At 50.8% G+C, this 19,534-nt stretch overlaps 1 protein-coding gene and 1 long non-coding RNA gene across 2 annotated transcripts in view; both read right to left on the reverse strand.

The window, feature by feature from the left end:
* Nucleotides 1-965: 965 nt before the first annotated feature.
* ADGRG5 (adhesion G protein-coupled receptor G5) lies at nt 966-15,291 on the reverse strand. The gene is made up of 12 exons (XM_037518140.2): nt 15,244-15,291; nt 8,504-8,604; nt 8,215-8,296; nt 7,486-7,642; nt 6,855-6,959; nt 6,117-6,233; nt 4,561-4,713; nt 3,749-3,864; nt 3,217-3,485; nt 2,053-2,170; nt 1,499-1,776; nt 966-1,154 (listed from the first exon to the last, which is right to left on the reverse strand). The coding sequence occupies exons 2-12, from the start codon at nt 8,565-8,567 to the stop codon at nt 1,051-1,053; spliced, it is 1,563 nt and encodes a 520-aa protein (XP_037374037.1). The 5' UTR covers nt 8,568-8,604; nt 15,244-15,291; the 3' UTR covers nt 966-1,050.
* Nucleotides 15,292-16,362: 1,071 nt separating this feature from the next.
* LOC129146081 (uncharacterized) overlaps nt 16,363-19,534 on the reverse strand; it is a 39,282-nt gene continuing 36,110 nt past the window's right edge. Inside the window, exon 3 of the long non-coding RNA XR_008552490.1 lies at nt 16,363-16,384. This is a non-coding gene — a long non-coding RNA (uncharacterized LOC129146081). The remainder of the gene's footprint in view (nt 16,385-19,534) is intronic.

Genomic DNA, 19,534 nt, shown 5'->3' on the forward strand with positions numbered 1-19,534 from the left:
AGTTCGCAGCCACGGAGGCTCCAGACAGGGTTTTGGAGGAATGGCTTTCGAACGCAAGCCAACAGCGCCCCCTGGTGCTCAGGCGGGGAATGGCGCTGGCTTCGCGAGTCATGAAGAGCCCCCGGATCTGAGCCAAGGTCCAAGCAATGATGATTTCCTACAACTGCTGCCTGAGCTTGGGATTCGGAACCCACACCCTCACCTCCACCAGGGGGCGTCCACCCTACCCAGTCATGAGGTAGCCAGATTCTCAGGGCCCAGCTGCCTCAGGTAAAGGGGAAACAGGCACTCCCCTCCTAAAATGAGGAAGGCCTTGAGAGCACTGGTGGAGAAGCCTCTGGGAAGGATTGGTCTTCCTGATCTTCGTGAATGGTGGGTTTAGAAGTGGAGTCATCATAATTTTGGAGTTAAAGGAAAAGAGGCCTCAAGCATGATAGGCTGGGAAGGCCTCAGACACTGGGTAGGTCTCTAAGCTCAGGGTGGGGGCCCCTGAGCCAGGATGAGGTCTGCCCTTCCCAAAGGTGGTGACAGAGCCCAGCAGATGCTTCCAGGAGGGACTGACTGAGACCCCATCCCCAGCAAGCAGGTAGAGATAAGGACACAAGGTCAGTGGGGGAGCCCCCACCCCAGTGGGACCCTTCCTCCTGTCTTCACAAAGCTCTTGGGCTAGGCAGAACCAGAGTTACCTGCCGCAGGGTCCCGGATGTGGAAACCACAAGTTGCTGAGAAATGACAGGTTCAAGAGTCGGATCTTGAAGCAAGGTCTCTGCCTCCCAGGCCAGCACTCTGCCCACAGGCCTGGCCAGCAGGGCCCAGGCACCAGGAAAAGGTTTGCCACCCCAAGTGGTGCTGGACCTCCCCTGAGCAGACTGCCAGTGGAGATAGAGCAACACCCCTCCCCCTGCCTGGGGAGCCTCACAGGAGGAGAGGCCTCCCTGGAGGGCGAGCGGCCACATGTCCTTCAGCTGGCCTGCCGCCTTCTTGGATGAGATCTGGGGCCTTGGACCGGAGCAGCCTGCCAGGCTGGAGGGTCCGGCCCAGGAGGTGAGCCTACTGCATTGATCGGGAGGAGCTGACTGTCTCCATCTCGGTCTTGGCCTTTGCCCCTGAGTAGTAGTGCTTCCGGGAACAGAACCACAGGAAGAGGAAGAAACCTATAGGCAAAGGGCTGGTCAGCGGGAGCAGGGGCCTCACCCAGAATCCAGGAACTTCCTGGGCTAGAGTAGCTGCCCAGGAGTAACTCACAGAATCTCTTTCTGTTCAAGGCCAGTAGGCCAGAGCTTACTAGCTAGCCCATAGGGTGCCCTTGTACAAATCAGAGGGTAGCGCCTCTTCCTATAAGCTGATACACCCCCAAACTGCTTTGACAGGGGGAATCAGGGGCTTTGAGCCCCCAATTTACCCCACTCCCTGCCCCCCATCTGAAGCCCTTCAGCAGTAAACATCTACCAGAGATCCACCACCCCCTGGGCTTCCTCCAGGCTGCCCAAGGTCCTACCGTAGAACGAGTTGAAGATGGTGAAGAGGAAGAGCTGGGTCAACGGGAAGAAGCTAAAGGAGAAGAAGCCCAATACCCAGGTGGTGCCCAGCAGCACAGTGAGGCCCAGCACAGAGACCATGTGCTGGCAGGCCCGGATGCCAAGCACATTCTTCTCTGCCCGCAGCCTGCACAGGAGCCGCTGCGCCCAGATCAGCACCACCAGGTTGAAAAGGCATGTAAGGCCGCCATAGCCCTTGACCAGGACAGTGTGCACTGTGACGTTATCCATCCAGCACCTGCAGGGGAGGGTCACATGCCAGGTGCGGTGTGGCTCCCCAGGCCAAGGGCAGCTGGCCTCAAACGCCAGCCTGCCCCTGCTAGAGAACTTAGAGATCCAGCAGAAAGTGTGTGGCAAAGCCCCCTGGAAACCACCCCCTGTCTAAACCCTCCCTTCTCTCTGCCCCCCAGATGGGTCAGATATGTCCATGCCATGTCCTGTAGACACCCTATCCAGAGCCCCTTGTGGCCCTTATGCCAAAGCTAGAGCCCACCGCAGCCCTGTGGACACTCACATGGACTGGTTCTGGAAGCCTGTGTTGTTTCCCTGGCTGTCAGAGACGTGGATCTCGTGGAGTCCATACACTGAGGAATTGATGGCGAGGACGAGCAGTACAAGGAAGGCAGGAACCCCTGAAGGGGGGACAGAGGCTCAGCATCTGGTGGAACACCTCAGAGATGGGTCCTATCTGACCCACATCTGGGTCATATCATCAGTCCTTCAGCCTTCTTAACAGAAAGGCAGGAGAGTAGAGGGTGTGAAAAAGACTATTCGGAGCTCGCCCAGCTTCAGAGCAACCAGCCCAGCGGTCCTGGAGAAGCTGCTCTCCAAGGTGGCGTGGGTGGGAGAGTAGCGGCAGCAGGGGCCACACTGGGAGGTGGTGGCTGGGAGCTAATGGGACAAAGAGTTGGGGAAGTGAGATGGTAAAGAAAGGGGTTGAATGGTGCCAGAAGTGCCATTGATGGTGGCGAAGGCGAGGAAGAGGACGGCGGTGATGCTGAGAAGGTGCTGGGAGTGTAGCAGAAGGGGTGGTGGCTGTGACGGTGGTGACAGAGGTGAGGTGGTGACGGAGTGGAGCTGGTGAAGGTGGTGATGAAGTTGGCAGGAAGCATAGTGGACATGACGGCCGTGTGGGGGGTGGCAGTGATATGGTGAAAGTGAAGTTGGTATTAGAAGGGGTGATGGGGGCCTCCCTGGTGGCGCAAGGGGTTAAGCACCACACTGTGAAGCAATCCTCGGGCTCTGCAGCACAAGTTCAATCCCTGGCCGGGGCAGGGAGCTACCCACATGGCGCAGCAGACCTCTCCTGACTCGCCCGCTGCTCCCCTCAGCAGTGGATTTCAGTCAGTCTGCCTGTTCTGCTCCCCACTCTGTCTGGTGAATCCTCTCACCACCCCCCATATCTCTGGCCTGTACCCCAGCTCTTGTATGCATAAATAAATAAATCTTTAAAAAAAAAAAAAGAAGAAGGGGTGATGATGGAGGTGTTGCAGGTAGCAGCAGTGGGAAGAGTGATGTAAGCAGTGGTGTTGCCAGGGATAACCCAGTGCTCTTGACACTTGTGCTCTTGACAGCAGTCACTGTGAGGAAGAGGAAGACAGAGAGAGAAGGACAGGAGGGGCGGACACCCTGTTGGCTGGAAGCGTCAGGAGGTAAGAAGGGAGGGAGCTATGCTTACCCCAGCCCACCACGCAGAGCTTGAGTACATATCGGCGGAAGTAGGTGTTATAGACGCGCCCAAGGAGAATGTAGAGGTTGAGGCCTTCAATGGCCATCCAGGTGAAGCAGCTGAGCAGCGCCCAGTGCAGGATGGCAGCCAGAGCCGTGCACACTGGCCTGGGCACAGATGGCCCGGCCAGCACGGGACTCAGCAGGAAGGCAACGTTCAGGAGCAGCACGGAGGCGACCAGGTTCATGTGGATATGCCTTGTGGGGTCATACTGCTTCCTGCGGGTGGCAGCATGGTCCTCGGTGGCCTGGGGCCATCACCCAGGTTGTGCCACCCCCAAGCTCATCGACACACAAATAACAGGGATGCTGAGGTCAATGAGGGGGCAGAGACTTAACAGCAGCTGCAGAGTGAAGCTGGTCTCCTGCCTTCCAGCCTCCAGCCTTTGAAGAAGCCCACCCCACGCAGAGGAACCAAGTGGGGAGAAGGAAGGGTGCTGAGCCACAGGGGGAGGGCAGGGCCTGCCCGGGGCTGGGGGTACCTGATGTGGAGGTGCAGTGCAATGGTGAGCAGCGAGGCCACGATGGAGATACTGCAGCCCACAATGGTGATGGACGTGAGAGTGTACAGCAACTTTTCAGGGATCGGGGAGAGTTGCTGTGGGAGCTGGAGGCCAGAAGCATGGATGTGCCTTCCCCAGCTAAGCTGGACAGACCTATAAGACCTCAGCTCCAAGCCCTCCAGCCCCCCAGTCCTATCTCTGATCTTGGCTTGGAAAAAGAGTCAGGGCAGACATATTCCCACTCCCAATTCCCTCTCCCTCCCTCTATGAGGACCCCCTTCCCTCACTCTCTGTGCACATAGGGGGCCTACCACTTCTCCCCCTGTAAGGACAGGTGCACCAAGCCTGACCTATGAGAGTCCCCCCTCCTCCTGCCCACACTAACTGGTTAACGGATGAGTAGGTGACACAGTTTACTGTGGTGGGACTCAATTCCAAGACTTTGGGTGACAGATTTGGGTAAGTAAAACTCTCATTCTACTGGCCTAAAAGCTAGTGGGACATAAACCTAGACCTGCTGGCAACCACATTATTATCCCATGGGGAGATCCTGCTAGCACAAAGCAAGCACAACTCAGTCAATTGTTTTGGTGCCATTGAGCCCCTGGATCAAGCCACACCTGAAGCTTACCCAACCTTTTCAGGAACACAAATCCCTAGGTTTCATTTCTTTTCTTTCTTACGCCCATTTGAATTGGGCTTTCTGTCCCTCGCATCAGACTTTGCCTTTGTTCTGGACATGGGCCCTCTGCAGTTTTGAAACACCTCACCCAGGCTGGCTGTATACGCACCATGAGAACAGCAAAGTAGCTGAGGTGGTTGCAGCGGCAGAGCACTTGGGAAGAGGAGGGCTGCTCTGTGCGACAGCCCTCAGAGCTCCAGACGCCCCAGTAGTGCTGATTAGCTACCTCCTTCCAGAAGACACAAGTCGGCATATAGTCTTTCTAAAGGGGAGACACTGGAGTTGAGTCATCTAAGAGATTCAGGGGAGGGCATGCAGGACAGAGTCTGGAAACTGGGGTTGAGGTCGTCACAGATGACTTAACTACACCCTTGTCCACATTTCTCAGGCACTTGCTAGGCTTTGGCATCACACAGACCCAGATCCCAGCCCTACTGCCACCTTGGACTCTGAAAGTGAACTGGGAAAGTTGCAGAACTTCTCTGAGCCTTAGTTTATCCACCTGCCAAATGGAATCCTTTATTCCCAAGTTACAAGGGATGGAGGAAAAATTAAAAGCAATGAGAACCTTGCCTTCCCAGCCCTAGCTTATACACAGGGCTCCATAATCCACTGTCCCCTCCACCCGCCTCCTCGTGAGGGTGGAACAGGGGTCCATACCCACCCCAGTAGGGAGAGAATACTCAGCCACAGACCACCCTGATATCAAGCCATGTGGGCGAAGGGGTGGGGGAAATGACACAGACAGCGCCAAGGAAAATAACAATGGAAGCGCCAGAGGAGTCCTGGGGAGGGAAGGGACGATCAAGGCACGAGGGCAATGAAGTCACATTGGATTTCAACAGACATGGAGCAGGGGCACCAAATGGGGGAGGGAACTGCAGGAGTCAAGGCCCAGAGGAATGAAAGGAGAGGCTGGAAAGACTGGGAATCCAGAGCTGTCCTGGAATGCAGAGGCTGACAGGAAGATGGGGCCAGAGCACAGTGGCTCTGGAATGCCAGGGACAGATGGGTAGAGGCATCAGGGCTTGTGCCCCCCCACCAAATAGCCCTTCTCCCTTCTTTCCTTGAGAACTTGTCCCTTCCCCAATGGCAGGTCAGCTGAATCCAGTCCAGTCTGTGGCCCAGGTGACCCAGGCCTAGCTGGTCTACATACTCTGTGTCCGAGCACAGTGATGGCTCAGGAATAGACACATGACCCAGCTGGACATTTAGAACTCCACTCTGGGACCCAGCTTTGCACTGATGCCTGCTGGAAAGAAGTCCAGCACTTTAGCTGCCATCTTACCACAGTGGAGACTTAGGCCGGAAACCATTGCTGAGCTGGAAAGAGACTGAGTCATAATAATACCATATCATCCCCTGGATCCAGCCATACCTGATGCTGCATCTGCACATTTCATTTACAAAAGTCACTAAACTCCCTTCTGTGTTTTAGCTGCTTCCGTTGGTTTTCTGTCATTTGCCACTCAAAGAATTCCAGATAATGAGGTGAATAAATGTCTCTCTCTTATTTCCTTGGCAGGAATTTTCAAAGTGTGGTGAGTTTAAAACAGTTTGCTCCAGAGATGGTTCCACAGGTTCAGGTTTGGTTAAACCAAAGCTCAACAGAATAGCCACAAAGGAGCAAAGGTGGGATGGAAACAGGGGTGCCCCCAAAGGTACCAGACTATGATTGTGCCAGAAGCTGATGTTGATCGGCTCGCTGAGGTTTTCCACGTGTTCCTGTCCCAGCTGGGCACCGAAGACATAGTTATTGAGCAGAGACAAGTTGCTGTCACTCTGGAAGAACAGCAGAAGAGCTGAGTGGAGGGGACGTGAGTGAGGCCTGAGAGTTCCCTTCCCCAGCGCCTCTTGCCTGGATGAGAACAGCAGTGTGCTCTCGAGGGCCAGCTGGGCACAGTGATGGCTGTGCGCACACCGTCCCCTCTCCTGGAATGCGATCCCCACCCACCTGCTTTATCTCCCTGTGTTGAATGCCTTCCAGCCTCATAGCCCCCGCCCCCCCCCAACAATCCTAACTCACTTTCAAAGCCAAAGTTAAAAGACATCTCCTCCAAAAGCCCTCCTAGATTGGGAATAGCCCTGCCCCCAAGCTGACCCATCCACGGCGTCGTATCTCTAAGGTTATCATCAACCTTGAGCTAAAATTAAGCCTGAACGCCGCTGATCTTGGGGCCTTTGTGTCTGTCTCCCACTGGGGATAGGGTCGTAGTAGGTGTCATTTGCACACGTGACTGTGCTCCCCTCATTCTGCTAAAACTGAGACAGGGCAGAGGCTGGCTCTGGTTTCACACTGGGTTGGGCTGGTCCTGCCCAGGAACTTGGTGGCAGCAGAGATGCCAGCAGTGTCCCCAGAAAGGGGCCAGCACCAGTCCCCACTTGGCCCATCCTGGCACTAACCTGGAAGAAATTGGTTTTCAAGAAGTGGATGCAGATGAGACGCAGATGCCTGCTCCGTTTCTTGCAGGCGCCATGGGTCAGCTCAGCAGGGAACTGCGTGGCATGCTGGGCCCCGGCAGGGAAAGAGCCACGGTCAGCTGGGCCTGATGTCTGGGCCTCCAGAGCCGCCCCAAACCATCACTGCCCCAATCCCTGTGAAACCTACAGAGCCTCACCCCAGAGCATTTCCTCCCTAGGCATCTCCACCTGCAAAACCCTCTCCTCCAAGACTGTACCTCCTCCAAACTCCCCGAGATCCCAGGCTGCTCCAGCCCACCAGGGGCCCCTGAGGGTGTAGCAATTCACCCCCAGTGCCCCAACAGTTAGCAGAAATTGAACTTCTGGCCTCTCCCACTGTTGCCTCCCCTCAGGGTCCCGCAAAAGCAAGAAAAGGACCTGCCATTAGGGTCCAGAAAGTCCCCACTTTTGTTATTCCCTTGAGGCATGTCAGCTGCCTTTCAGAGCAGGCTACTCACAAGCAGCATAGGTGGAGTCTAGATGGATTATGGGGCGGCCCATGAAACCTGGGGAAAGTCCTAGAGGGTTTGTTGGAGGGAAGAAACCCCTCTCCCCACCCCCTGCCACCTCTGACCTGGGGGGCCTCCTCCACAGTGGCGCTGCTCAGAGAAAGGCCGGGAAATGAACAGTTCAGGTTGAAGGTCAGGCTATGGATATAGTTTGACTTGAAGCAGAGTTCGGGGGCACTGAGGTTGAAATTCAGCAGTCTGCTCTCCAGACCACGGATGAACCTGAGGGCAAGAGAGTGGGCCAGAGCCGCCAGCGGGAGTAGGGATAAAAGGGCCTCTAGATGCTGTTCCCATTCCACACCCACGTTACTCCAACCTCTGGGCCTTTGTACACAAACCTACCCACCCCACCCAACCCCTTCTTCTATTAACTCTTGTTCAGATTCTGATTTACTGACACCCCCTCCGAGAAGCCTTCCTTGACTGTTTCCTGCTGGCTGCGTAAAGTGCCCTCACTATCCCTATGCTTTCCTAGCCAGATATCAGCATTGACCTCTCACCAAAGGTGCTCAGCCTTTGGGTCACAGACCCTGGAGAACCCAATCCAAGTCTTCAAGGCCCTTCTTGGAAAAACACAGAGCGCCACGATTCTGCACCTAGTTTCATGGCACCCATGGTGAAGGGCCCTGCTCTAGTAAACTGTGAGGGCATCTCCAGCAACTCAGCAAGTGTGTGGAATAGATGAAGGGTTGGTAACCTACCCTGGACTTAACCGTGGGCCACTGATTCAGGGTGTAAGCTGGGGGCGAGTGGCACAGCTGACTCTGGGAGGTGACGAGGGATACCCAACTCACTCATCAAAACGAGGTTTGTGGTTTGGCTTCCTGGGTGCCCGCTCCATTCCGTACATCCACTGCAGGGGATCTTGGGATGCCTCTGCAGGGAATGCAGTCAGACTCCACCTCAGCCTCTGTTTGCCAAGCCACCCCCACCCCACCACCTCTGGGACCCCCCATCACTAACTCCCTTGGTGCTGCCCCAGGAGACCCAAGCACCCCCTTTTCCATCTCTCTTAGTTTCAGGCCTCTACCTTCCACATAGTAGCCAGGGGCCAGGACCCCCACTTCAGCAGAGCCCTCTTACCCTCCATCCTGCTCTGAGACACCATGAGGCACAGGCAGAGAAGAAGGGCCCCACTGTGGTCCATTCCTGCACCCCGTCTCCTCCAGAAAATGGCTCCTGGCCTGGAGAAGGGGCACACGATTATCACCATCTTATTTGATCCCACTCCTGTACTTCACAGTTGAGGAGCCTAGGCTTAGAGCAGAGGGTTCTGCTCTCTTGAGGCTGCCCTGAGCCAGGTGTCTATGGCTGCAGACAGAGTCCTTAACCATTTTATTTGAAAAGATTATTTAGTTGAAAAGATTAATAAAATTGGTGACCATAGTATCACCACCCTGATCATCTCTGCCTGAGGTGCGCCTCTCCCAGAAAATGGTTTCTCTGGGGGCTTCCCCAGGGCCTTCACCCCACCTAGGGAAGGTGCTTGGGGGCAGGCAACTTGGAACCCTGTCCAGACCTGTTGCTAATCCCCTGTGTGACCTTAGGCAAAAATCTATGCTTCTCTGCTCTCACTTTCCTCCTTGAAAGAAAGAGAATAGAAAAATAATGGAATATGGGCCTCCCTGGTGGCACAAGGGGTTAAGACATAGCACTATGAAGCTATCTGCAGCCACTGCAGCACAAGTTTGATCCCCAGGCAGGGAGCTACCCACATAGCGCAGCAGACCTCTCCTATCTCGCCAGCTGCTCCCCTCTGCACTGTACTTCGGCCGATCTGCCTGTTCTGTTCCCCGCTCTGTCTCTGGTGAATCCTCTTGCCCCCACATCTCTGGTCGGTACCCCAGTTCTTGTATGCATAAATAAATAAATCTTTAAAAAAGAAAAGAAAAGAATGGAATAAAAAAATTAAAAGGACAGTAAATTAAGCACAAAGTGAGCAGAAGGGGAAAATACTGAGATGAGCTTAAGTCAATGAAATAAAAACTAGCAAAACTGAGGAAAATCAATGAAGCCAAAAGCCAGTTATTGGAAAAGATTAATAAAATTGATAGACCTCTAGCTAGAATAATCCAGAAAAAGAAGCAGACACAATTATCAATATTAGCAATAAAAGAGGGAATGTCACCAAAGAACCTATGACATCAAAAAGGTAAGGGGGAATATTAACAATCTATGCTGATAAACTATATAAATTAGATGAAATGGCAAAATTCTTTGAAAGGCACAAACCATCAAAGCTTACTCAAGTAATAAGTAATATGAATAGTTCTATATGAAAGGAATTGATTTTTAGTTTAAAAACCTTCTCATGGCCCTCCCTGGTGGCCTAGGGGTTATGTCTCAGTGTTATTACCCTTGTGGCTTGAGTTCGATCCCGATCAGGGAGCTGACCCACATATGGGGCAGCAGACCTCTCCTGTCTCACCCGCTGCTCCCCTTAGCAGTGTATTTCAGTAAATCTACCTCCTCTGCTCCCCACTCTGTCTCTGGTGAATCCTCTCACCCACTGCACCTTTGGCCTACACCCCAGTTCTTCTATGCAAAAACAAATACATAAAAATCTTTTAAAAAAAAGAATTAAATTTCTGGGTTTTGAGGGTCACTATTAAGAGAATGAGAATACTAGTCACAGACTGGGAGAAAATATTTGCAAACAAACATGTGATTTTAAAGAAAAACTTATATCTGGACTGTATTAAGAATTCTTACAATTAAACAAGAAGAAAACAATCCACTAAAAATGGGTAAAGATTTGGATCAAAGAAGATTCACAGAAAGCAAATAAGCATGTGAAAGATACTCAATAATTAGTCATTAGGGGAACACAAATAAGAGCCAGAATGAGATCTTACTACATACCTTCTAGAACAGCTAAAATCAAAATGACTGGTAGTACCAAGTGTTGTTCAAGATACAGAAAATCTGGAACTCCCATATAATGGTACTGAAAAATGGGACCGCTTCTTTGAAAGTTTGGCAGTTTCTTTTAAAATTGAAGATAGGGCCTCCCCTGATGGTGCAGGCAGTTGAGCGCAGCGCTGTGAAGCTGTCCACAGCCTCTGCAGCGCTGGTTCGATCCCGGCCAGCCAGAGAGGGTCCCACATGGCGTGGCAGACCTCTCTTGTCTCACCTGCTGCTCCCCTCAGCAGTGTACTTCGTCAGTCTGCCTGTTCTGTTCCCCACTCTGTCTCTGGCGAATCTTCTCACCCTCCCGCGCATCTGGCCTGTATCCCGGTTCTTGTATAAATAAATACATAAATCTTTAAAAAAAATTAAAGATAGATTTACCATACAAGCATCCACTTGACCTCTAGGTATTTACCAAGAAAGATGAAAACACCTGCCCACACAAAGACCTATTTGCAAATGTTCATATTAGCTTGAGTCACAGCAGCCAAAAACTCAGGACAATACAAATTTCTATCAAATGGTGAAAGATTAGTGGTGGAATACTATTCAGCAATAAAAAAGGTGAACACCTGGAATTGGTAGCCCATGAATGAATCTCAAAATTATTATGTTCGATGAAAGAAGTTAGACAAAAAGGACTATGTATTTTATGAGTCAACTTATATGACCAATGAGAAAAGTCGAAACTATAGGGTTAGAAAACAGATTGATAGTGGCCATGGTGAGAGAGAGGTATTGACTACAGAAAGACATCCTGCAACTATTAAGGATGTAGAAGCTTTCTATATCTCAAGTGTAATACACATAGCAACGTGATCGTACGCCTTTGTCAAAATGCATCAAACTACTCTCAAAAAGATGAGTTTCATTTTATATAAAGTAATCCTCTGTAACTCAAGACTTTAGCAAATCAAACCGAAACCATACAGAGAGGACTGAGAAGAGGAAATGCAAAGGGGAGGGGAGCTAAGCTCCCTCCCCTCATGGGGGAGAAAGTCACAAAGAATACTCACAAAATTGCAAAAAAGGAAGAACCACAAAATTCAAAATATCTATTTGATGGTGCCGTCAGAAGGAAGCGGTTAAAAAGGTGAACTTTAGTTTTTCTTTTCTTTTTTTTTTTTTAAAGATTTATCCACTTATTTTAATACAAGAACCGGGGTACAGGCCAGATGCGTGGGAGGGTGAGAGGATTCACCAGAGACAGAGTGGGGAACAGAACAGGCAGACTGACGAAATACACTGCTGAGGGGAGCAGTGGGTGAGACAGGAGAGGTCTGCCTCACCGGCACTGCAGAGGCTGCGGACAGCTTCACAGCATGGCGCTCAACCGCCTGCACTACCAGGGGAGGTCCGAACTTTAGTTTTTCTACCACTGAATTTTCTGAAATGTGATCGTCCCAACAAGACACAAGCACATGGTGCCACTCCCCGCAGGGACATAGAGTCCAACCTTACCAAGGAGATCGTTTGGTGAGACATAAACTTTTCATTCTGAATATCCTCTCCCCCAGGGAACTCATGTATGAATGTATCCTATGGAATGAACAGAGCAAGCCATAGATATATACATAGAAGAATATGATATTATTGCTAATCATAAAGAAATATTGAAAACTCATTTATAATTGGGGAAATTCAAATCAAAATCACAATAAGATAATATCTCACTCTGGTGAGAATGGCCCATATTAAAAAAAAAACTGGCAACAACAAAGGCTGGTTGAGAATGTGGGGGGCAAGAAGAACCTTTTACACCACTGGTGGGAATGCAAACTCGACCAACCACAATGGAAAGCTTAAACTACTAAAAATGAAGCTACCATATGACCCAACAATTTCACTCCTCGGACTCTACCCTAAGGACACAAAAACATTCATTCAAAAGGAAAACTGGGGTCTCCCTGGTGGTGCAAGGGGTTAAGACGCAACCTACGAAGCTAGCCGCAGCCTCTGCAACATGAGCTCGAGCCCCAGCCAGGGAGCTACCCACCTGGAGCAGCAGACCTCCCCTGTCTTGCCCGCTGCTCCCCTCAGCAGCGTACTTTGGTCAATCTGCCTGTTCTGTTCCCCACTCTGTCTCTGGTGAATTCTCTCACCCCCCTGCCACACTTCTTGCCTGTACCCCAGCTCTTGTATGCATAAATAATCATATTTTTTTTAAAAAAGGAAAACTGTACCCCTATGTTTATTGTCGCACTCTTCACAATAGCTAAGATATGGAAATAACCAAAATGCCCAAAACAGATGACTGGATCAAGAAGATGTGGTCTATATACACAATGGAATACTATTCAGCAATCAAAAAAGATAAACTCATGCCATTTGTGGCAACATGGATGGAGCTAGAAGGGATTACGCTCAGTGAAATAAGCCAGAAGGGAAAAAAAAAATATCAGATAGTTTCACTTATAGAAGGAATACAGGGAAACCGAACAAAGGGTCATAGGAAAAAAAAGGCAAAACTATCAGGAACATTATAGATGTGAGGCATACAGCAGGGGAGGGAAGAGCACAAGAGACTGTGGTGATGGTGCACGGGGGAGGTGGTGATAGGAGATTTATAGGGATTACACCTAAAGGGAGAAATCAAATATTTTCAAAAATGAACAATGATGTAAGAAAAAATGGAAAAAAAGGAAATACTGAAAACTAGGAAGGAGTGTGCAGCAGTGACTGGTGGGGCTGGGGTTCTAGGTCTCTGCTTCGCTGCTCTGTGTGGCCTACATTACAGTGACCCATTTTCAAATTTTTATTCACTCTTTGGATAGTTCAGAAATTTACATCTTTCAAATCTAAACAATAGATGAATGCTAAAAGGTACAGAATGCAAAATATCCCCACTTCCTGTGAAACCAACCGCTTAGCCCCAACTAGTCGCCCCAGGTGACCATTGTCATCAATGTCTCTTCCCCAGCTTCTTCATACAAACATAAACAAACGTGCCAGCCAGGCAGCTGAACTTGTATCATCGCCCACATGGACAAGTTCACCAACTGCCCATTATCTTGGGTCAGGCTTTTCCTTATCACCTTTGAGGATCTTTTTTCCATAATAGGAAAAGTAGCTCTTTGTCTATCACACCAGCACCAAATATTTTTCCTAGTTTGTCATTTGCCTTTGAACATGACCTGTGGTCTCCGGCAGGTAGAAGTCTCTTTATAAATACATGGTTCTTATGTAATAAAAATTAGTAATCATTTCTCTTTTGGCTTCTGGATTTTGAGTTGTAGCTAGAAAGGCCTGCCCCACTCCATTATAAAGGAATTCTCCTAAATCTCTTCTAGACCTTTTTTGTTTTTTCTTTAAGATTTATTTTTATTTATTTATGCATAGAAGAACTGGGGTGTATGCCAGAGGTGTGGGGTTCAGAGGATTTACCAGACACAGAGTGGGGAGCGGAACAGGCAGATCTACTGAAATACACTGCTGAGGGGAGCAGTGGGCAAGACAGGAGAGGTCTGCTGAGCCATGTGGGTCACCTCCCTGGCCAGGGATTGAACCGAGGTTACATGGCTGCAGACAGCTTGATAGTGCTAAGGCTTTACCCTGCGCCACCAGGGAGGCCCCCTCTTCTAGGACATTTTCATTTTGACTAGTCCCTGGAATACGTTGTGAGATGCGGATTCAGTGTCTTCCACTGTCTTAACACTATTAACATGTGTTTACCAAAAATAAATGTAAAAAATAAATCTAACAAATACTTTTAAAAATAGAGACTGGAGGGTCTCCCTGATGGCGCATGGGGTTAAGCACAGCACTATGAAGTGATCCACAGCCACTGTAGAACGAGTTTGATCCCCGGCCGGCCAGGGGGCAACCCACATGGCGAAGCAGACCTCTCCTATTTTGCCCGCTGCTCCCCACAGCAGTGTATTTCAGTCAGTCTGCCTGTTCTGTTCCCCACTCTGTCTCTGCTGAATCCTTTCATCCCCACACCTCTGTCCTGTACCCCAGTTTTTGCATGCATAAATAAATAAATCTTTTAAAAAAAAAATAGAGACTGGAATCATGGAGTGCTGGCTTCTTACTTATTTAGCTACTGGGTTATTTGATTATTTATTTGACTGTGTTACGTTGGGCACCAGGTAACATCTCAGAACCTCACCATCTCAGAACCTCAGCAAAGAGATGAAGGAAAAGGGCTGGGGAGACAAAGGAAGCTGCTAAACGAACTCATTTAAATTTTTCAGATGAGAAAAAAATGAGGGCTTGATTGTGCAGAAAGATCCTGGACCAGTGCCTCCCCGGTGGCGCAGCGGTTGAGCGCTGGGTTGCCAAGCTGCTCGCAGCCTCTGCAGCACTGGTTCGATCCCCGGCTGCTCCCCGGCCACCGGAGGAGGGTCCCGCATGGTGCGCAGACCTCTCCTGCCGCCCGCTGCTCCCCTCAGCAGTGTACCTCGGTCCTTCTGCCTGCTCTGCTCCCTGCTCTGGCTCTGGTGAGTTCTCTCACCCTCCCGCGCTTCTGACTGTACCCAGTGCTTGTATAAATAAATAAATAAATAAATAAATAAATAAATAAATAAATAAATAAATCTTTAAAAAAAAAAAAAAGATCCTGGACCATCTTGACTACCCTCTCACTGTATGAATGAGGAAAATGAGGCCCAGACAGCGACCTCAAATCCTAGGCTTACACAAAAGGCAGAGGAGCTGAATCCACGCCCAGCTATGGAAACCAAGGCCAAAGCAGAAGTGATACCTCCCCCAAGCACCCCAAATAGAAGCTGTGGCTTCCACCCTCTTTCCCAGGAGCAAACTCCAATCTAAACTTCTGCTTCTGACATCCAACATCGCTCCCCCCACCCTCAGAGAGGTCCCCACACACCCTTACTGGACACCCTTAGCTTTCTCTTTCCCCATCCTGCACTTTGTTATACGGGGCCCTCCGGGAAGCGGGAATCCCTTACCTGACTTCCAAGACGGTTCCAGCAACTGTGAAAGGAACACACACAAGAGCAGGTGGTGGTTACGCTAGGACTCAAGCTGCGGGCTCCAGACTCCGAGTCAAGTGCTCTCCCGTGCTGAGCACAACCTCCCAAAATGACAGTGGCTGAGTTCCTGTGTGGACGAGGAAGACCCGGCAGAGACAGAGGCAGATGACACACAGAACAGAGCCTCTGGGAGAGGTAAGTGTGGGCAGCGCTTCCAGGATCCAGTGCCCGGCACTGAACTTGACCTCTCTGTGCTGCAGCTTCTCTCAGCTGCAAAATGAGGCCGAGGAGACCTATATCCAGGGAGAGAAACTCACAACCATTTCCACCATCTACGTCCCCCTGCCTCCCACTCCAAGGACACAGGTGAACATGCGGCTTGGGAACCTTCCTTCCCAGAGCTCACAGTGAACCCCCCAAACCCACCATCTCCCCCTACAGCCAAGCCAGCCCCTCCTGCCCCTTCCAAACAGCTGTACCTGCCAACTGCAGGGCAGAGCCTCATCCTGGCTGGGGGGAAAGTGAACCTGTGATCTTCTGGGGAAAGCCACAGAGGTGCTGGTACTGGCCCCATTTCAAAGGTCAGGGAACAGGTTCCCAGAAAGCCCACGATGAAAGCAGCACCAGAGTCACCGCCCTGAGACACGCTGTCCCCCGCAGGGGAGTGACACCTGCACAAACGCTATGCCAGACCCTGTTCTGAGCACCTGCCAGGCCCTCACCCCTGTCAGCTGAGGAGCAGGTACCAGACTAGTCTCACTTAACAGATGAGGAAACTGAGGCCCAGAAAAGTCCAATAACTTGCCCCAGACCGCATGGCAGAGCCAAGATTTGAACCCAGCGCCTAACTCCTGCTTAATATAAATTGCCTCTTTTCAGAAACATAGATCTCTACATTCATTGAGACTTGGAGTTGCCACCGGAGAGCCAGGAACGGGTGAAGGGAAGGTGGGTGTCCACCTTGCTCCCCGGATGTCACCAGTCCTGCTCCCCCTTGGGCAGGGACAGGTCTGGGGTCTGCTGGGGAGCTCGCGCCAGGACAGAAAGCAGTGGGAAGAGAGAGGAAGGACTGACCTGAGAAGCGCCGCTGGCCCTGTGCTGTCTACTCTGATGTCACCTGCAGGAAGAAGGGTTAGTAGGGACCTAGGTGTGGCCTCGTTCCTCCGCTGACCCAGAGCCCACTGCACTTCTTCTCTTTGCTCCCTCACCACACACCCGTCATCTCAGGCCCATTTCACTTCTTCTTTCACCAACACCAGCTTTTTTGCTTCCTCTGAGCAAATAGCCCCGCCTATCTCACCCCTTGCTCTCCACCCACAGGACCTATAGCACTTCTTGAGGGGTGTAGGGGGGAGCACCTTTGCCAGGATGCTGCGCATCAGTGTGGAAAGGGAGGAGCACTGGCTGCATGGTGCCCTGCCACCTTCAAGACATTAGAATGGGGCCTCCCTGGTGGCGCAAGAGGTTAAGATGCAGCACTATGGAGCTATCCTCAGCCTCTGAAGCATGAGTTTGATCCCCGGCCAGGGAGCTACCCACATGGCACGCAGACCTCTCCTGTCTCTCCCGCTGCTCGCCTCAGCAGTGTATTTCAGTCCATCTGCCTGTTCTGTTCCCCACTCTGTCTCTGGTGAATCCTCTCCCTCCCCCCACACCTAGCCTCTGGCTTTCACCCCAGTTCTTACATGCATAAGTAAATAAATCTTAAAAAAAAAAAAACAACTCAGCCTGGCACCCCTGGGCATATGTGGCCTCTCAGCTTCACTTTCCCCATCTGTAGAAAACGGAAGAAAGACTCCTGCCTGGTCTGACAGTCAATGAGCGTGGCGATGGCAAGGACCTGAGGAAAAGGCTAGATCACACTGCCTAGGATCACACAGCCTCCCTCCAGCTCTCAGAGCCCAGGAGGAGGCCTGACTCTCCCTGAAGCTCCTCCCTTTTCCATCCTGGGTCTGTGCCAGCCTCACTGTGCCTGCTTGGGGTGAGGGTGGGGGGTCACTGGTTATTTAACCCCGCGCTCCAGTTCTTGGACCTGTCAAGACCCTCCCTGGCTCAGAAGCCAGCAAGGATTCCCTCTTGCCTTCATGGTCTAGCCCCATCAACTTCCGCTTCTACCCTGTTCTAGGCGTGCATGTCACATTCATGCCATCTCCCTGCCCATGTCAGCTGTGACACACACACTCCTGGGCAGCACAGCAGGGAATCTCCAAGCTTGGGGTTCTGCTCAAGTCTCACCTCCTCAGAGAAGCTTCCCTGCTAAATATCCCGGATGCTTAAATTTTAGGAGGCATTATTCAGTCCCCAGGCAGGTGGTGGGGGGAGGCAAATCATCTCCCACTCCCGGCTCCTGGAGAGCCACACGCCACCCCTGTGTGGGACCTCCAAGGCCCGGATGGCCTCCAAGGGATCTAAGAGGGATGCCAGATGGCACGTTGGCTGAGCCACACGAAAAAGTCATTTACTTTCCAATCTTTCTCAATCCTGACGGCATCCAGGAGAAGCCTTAGTTTATAGTTAAATTGTCTCTAACTTCTCTCTAACAATGGTTTAAGTCTTTCTTCCCCCTAGTCTCCAACCCTGTTTTGTATCTTTTTTTTTTTTTTAAAGTTTCCTTGCAATATTTTTCCTCGGTGGGTCTCAAATTTTATTTTTTCACTGATGTTTACAATTTTTTTTTATATAGACGCATGTTTTTACTTATTTATTTATTTGTTTGTTTGTTTGTTTTGTTTATACATGCACCGGGTACAGTCAGAAGCGCGGGAGGGTGAGAGAATTCACCAGAGCCAGAGTGGGGAGCAGAGCAGGCAGACAGACGGATGAAGTACACTGCTGAGGGGAGCAGCGGGCGGCAGGAGAGGTCTGCGCGCCATGTGGGACCCTCCTCCGGTGGCCGGGGAGCAGCCGGGGATCGAACCGGCGCCACAGAGGCCGCGGGCAGCTTCGCAACCCAGCGCTCAACCGCTGCGCCACTGGGGAGGCCCTGTATCTTTTTTTAATTGTGGCAAAAATACCTAATAAAATTGACCATTTCAATCATTCTAAAGCATATAGCTCCATAGTATTAAGCACCTTCATACCACTCCATCACATCACCCCATGCAGCTCGGAATTTGTCCATGGGCCCCACTGAAATGGTCCCCATTAAACACTAGTTGCCCCTCCCCCTTTCTCTCGAGTCCTTAATCACCGCCATTATCCTTTCTGTCTTTATGAAATTCACTACTATATTCTAGAAGCCTCCTTCAAGGGGAAACATACACAATGTGTCCTTTCCTGACTGGCTTCTTTCACTAAGTATAATGTCTTTAGGGTTAATTCATTGCTATCTCGGGTGTCAGAATTTCAGTCCTTTTTTAAAGCTGAGTAATATTCCCCCAATGTATAGACCACATTTTGTTTCTCCATCCATCAACTGTCAGATACTTAGTTGCCTCCACCTTTCAGCTGCTGTGAATCACCCTGCTGTGAACATGGATGTACAAATTATGTCCCTTTTTTACAGAGAACAGTGTGAGCTGGATTTTAATGACATCTTATTTACAGATTTCTTTTATGATTTTCTTCTACTTAGGGCAACTGAGATTTCCTATTTACTTACTAAAACACACACCATCCTAAACAGTGAAATGAGTTAAAGGAAAAGGTGCTATGAGCTGCTGGCAAAAGTTGGTGGCAGAGGCAGAGGACAGAGAACACTGGAGGGTGGGAACACAGGCCTCTGCCAAAAACCCCACTGTGCTGAGTTGGAGAGAGAAGCCCCTTGGGGGGCCACTGGGGGCCACCAAGGGACTGAAGCCTGCTTAGAGGTGTGGCTTTGGGAGCAGGAGTGTGGGGGTACTGTCTGACCCTCAGCTGTCACTTAACTTCTGATCCTCACTTTTCTGATCCTCACATTTATTTATGCATACAAGAACTGGGGTATAGGCCAGAGGTGTGGGGGGTGAGAGGCTTCACCAGAGACAGAGTGGGGAGCAGAACAGGTGGATCTACTGAAATACACTGCTGAGGGGAGCAGCGGGTGAGAAAGGAAAGGTCTGCTGCACCATGTGGGTAGCTCCCTGGCTGGGGATCGAACTCGTGCTGCAGTGGCTGTGGATAGTTTCATAGGTTGCATCTCAACCCCTTGCACCACCAGGGAGGCCCTCACTTTTCTCATTAAGAGATAACAACACCTAGTCACAGGGTAGGGGCATCCCGCTGTCCAACTCCTTCTAACCCCCAAACCCCAAGAGACAGCCCTAGGACAGTACTTTTGCTTCCTTTC

Source organism: Talpa occidentalis, unplaced genomic scaffold (assembly GCF_014898055.3).
Source record: "Talpa occidentalis isolate TD23 unplaced genomic scaffold, MPIMG_talOcc4v2.1 talOcc4.17, whole genome shotgun sequence".
Classification (NCBI taxonomy): domain Eukaryota; kingdom Metazoa; phylum Chordata; class Mammalia; order Eulipotyphla; family Talpidae; genus Talpa; species Talpa occidentalis.

Excerpts from the sequence above, each read along its gene's own strand:
- ADGRG5 (XM_037518140.2), bottom strand. The coding sequence starts at position 8,567 with ATGGACCACAGTGGGGCCCTTCTTCTCTGCCTGTGCCTCATGGTGTCT. Across the intron at positions 6,234-6,854 it reads TGAAAACCAATTTCTTCCAG|AGTGACAGCAACTTGTCTCT; the intron begins GTTAGTGCCAGG and ends CTGTTCTTCCAG. Across the intron at positions 1,155-1,498 it reads CATCTTCAACTCGTTCTACG|GTTTCTTCCTCTTCCTGTGG; the intron begins GTAGGACCTTGG and ends CTTTGCCTATAG.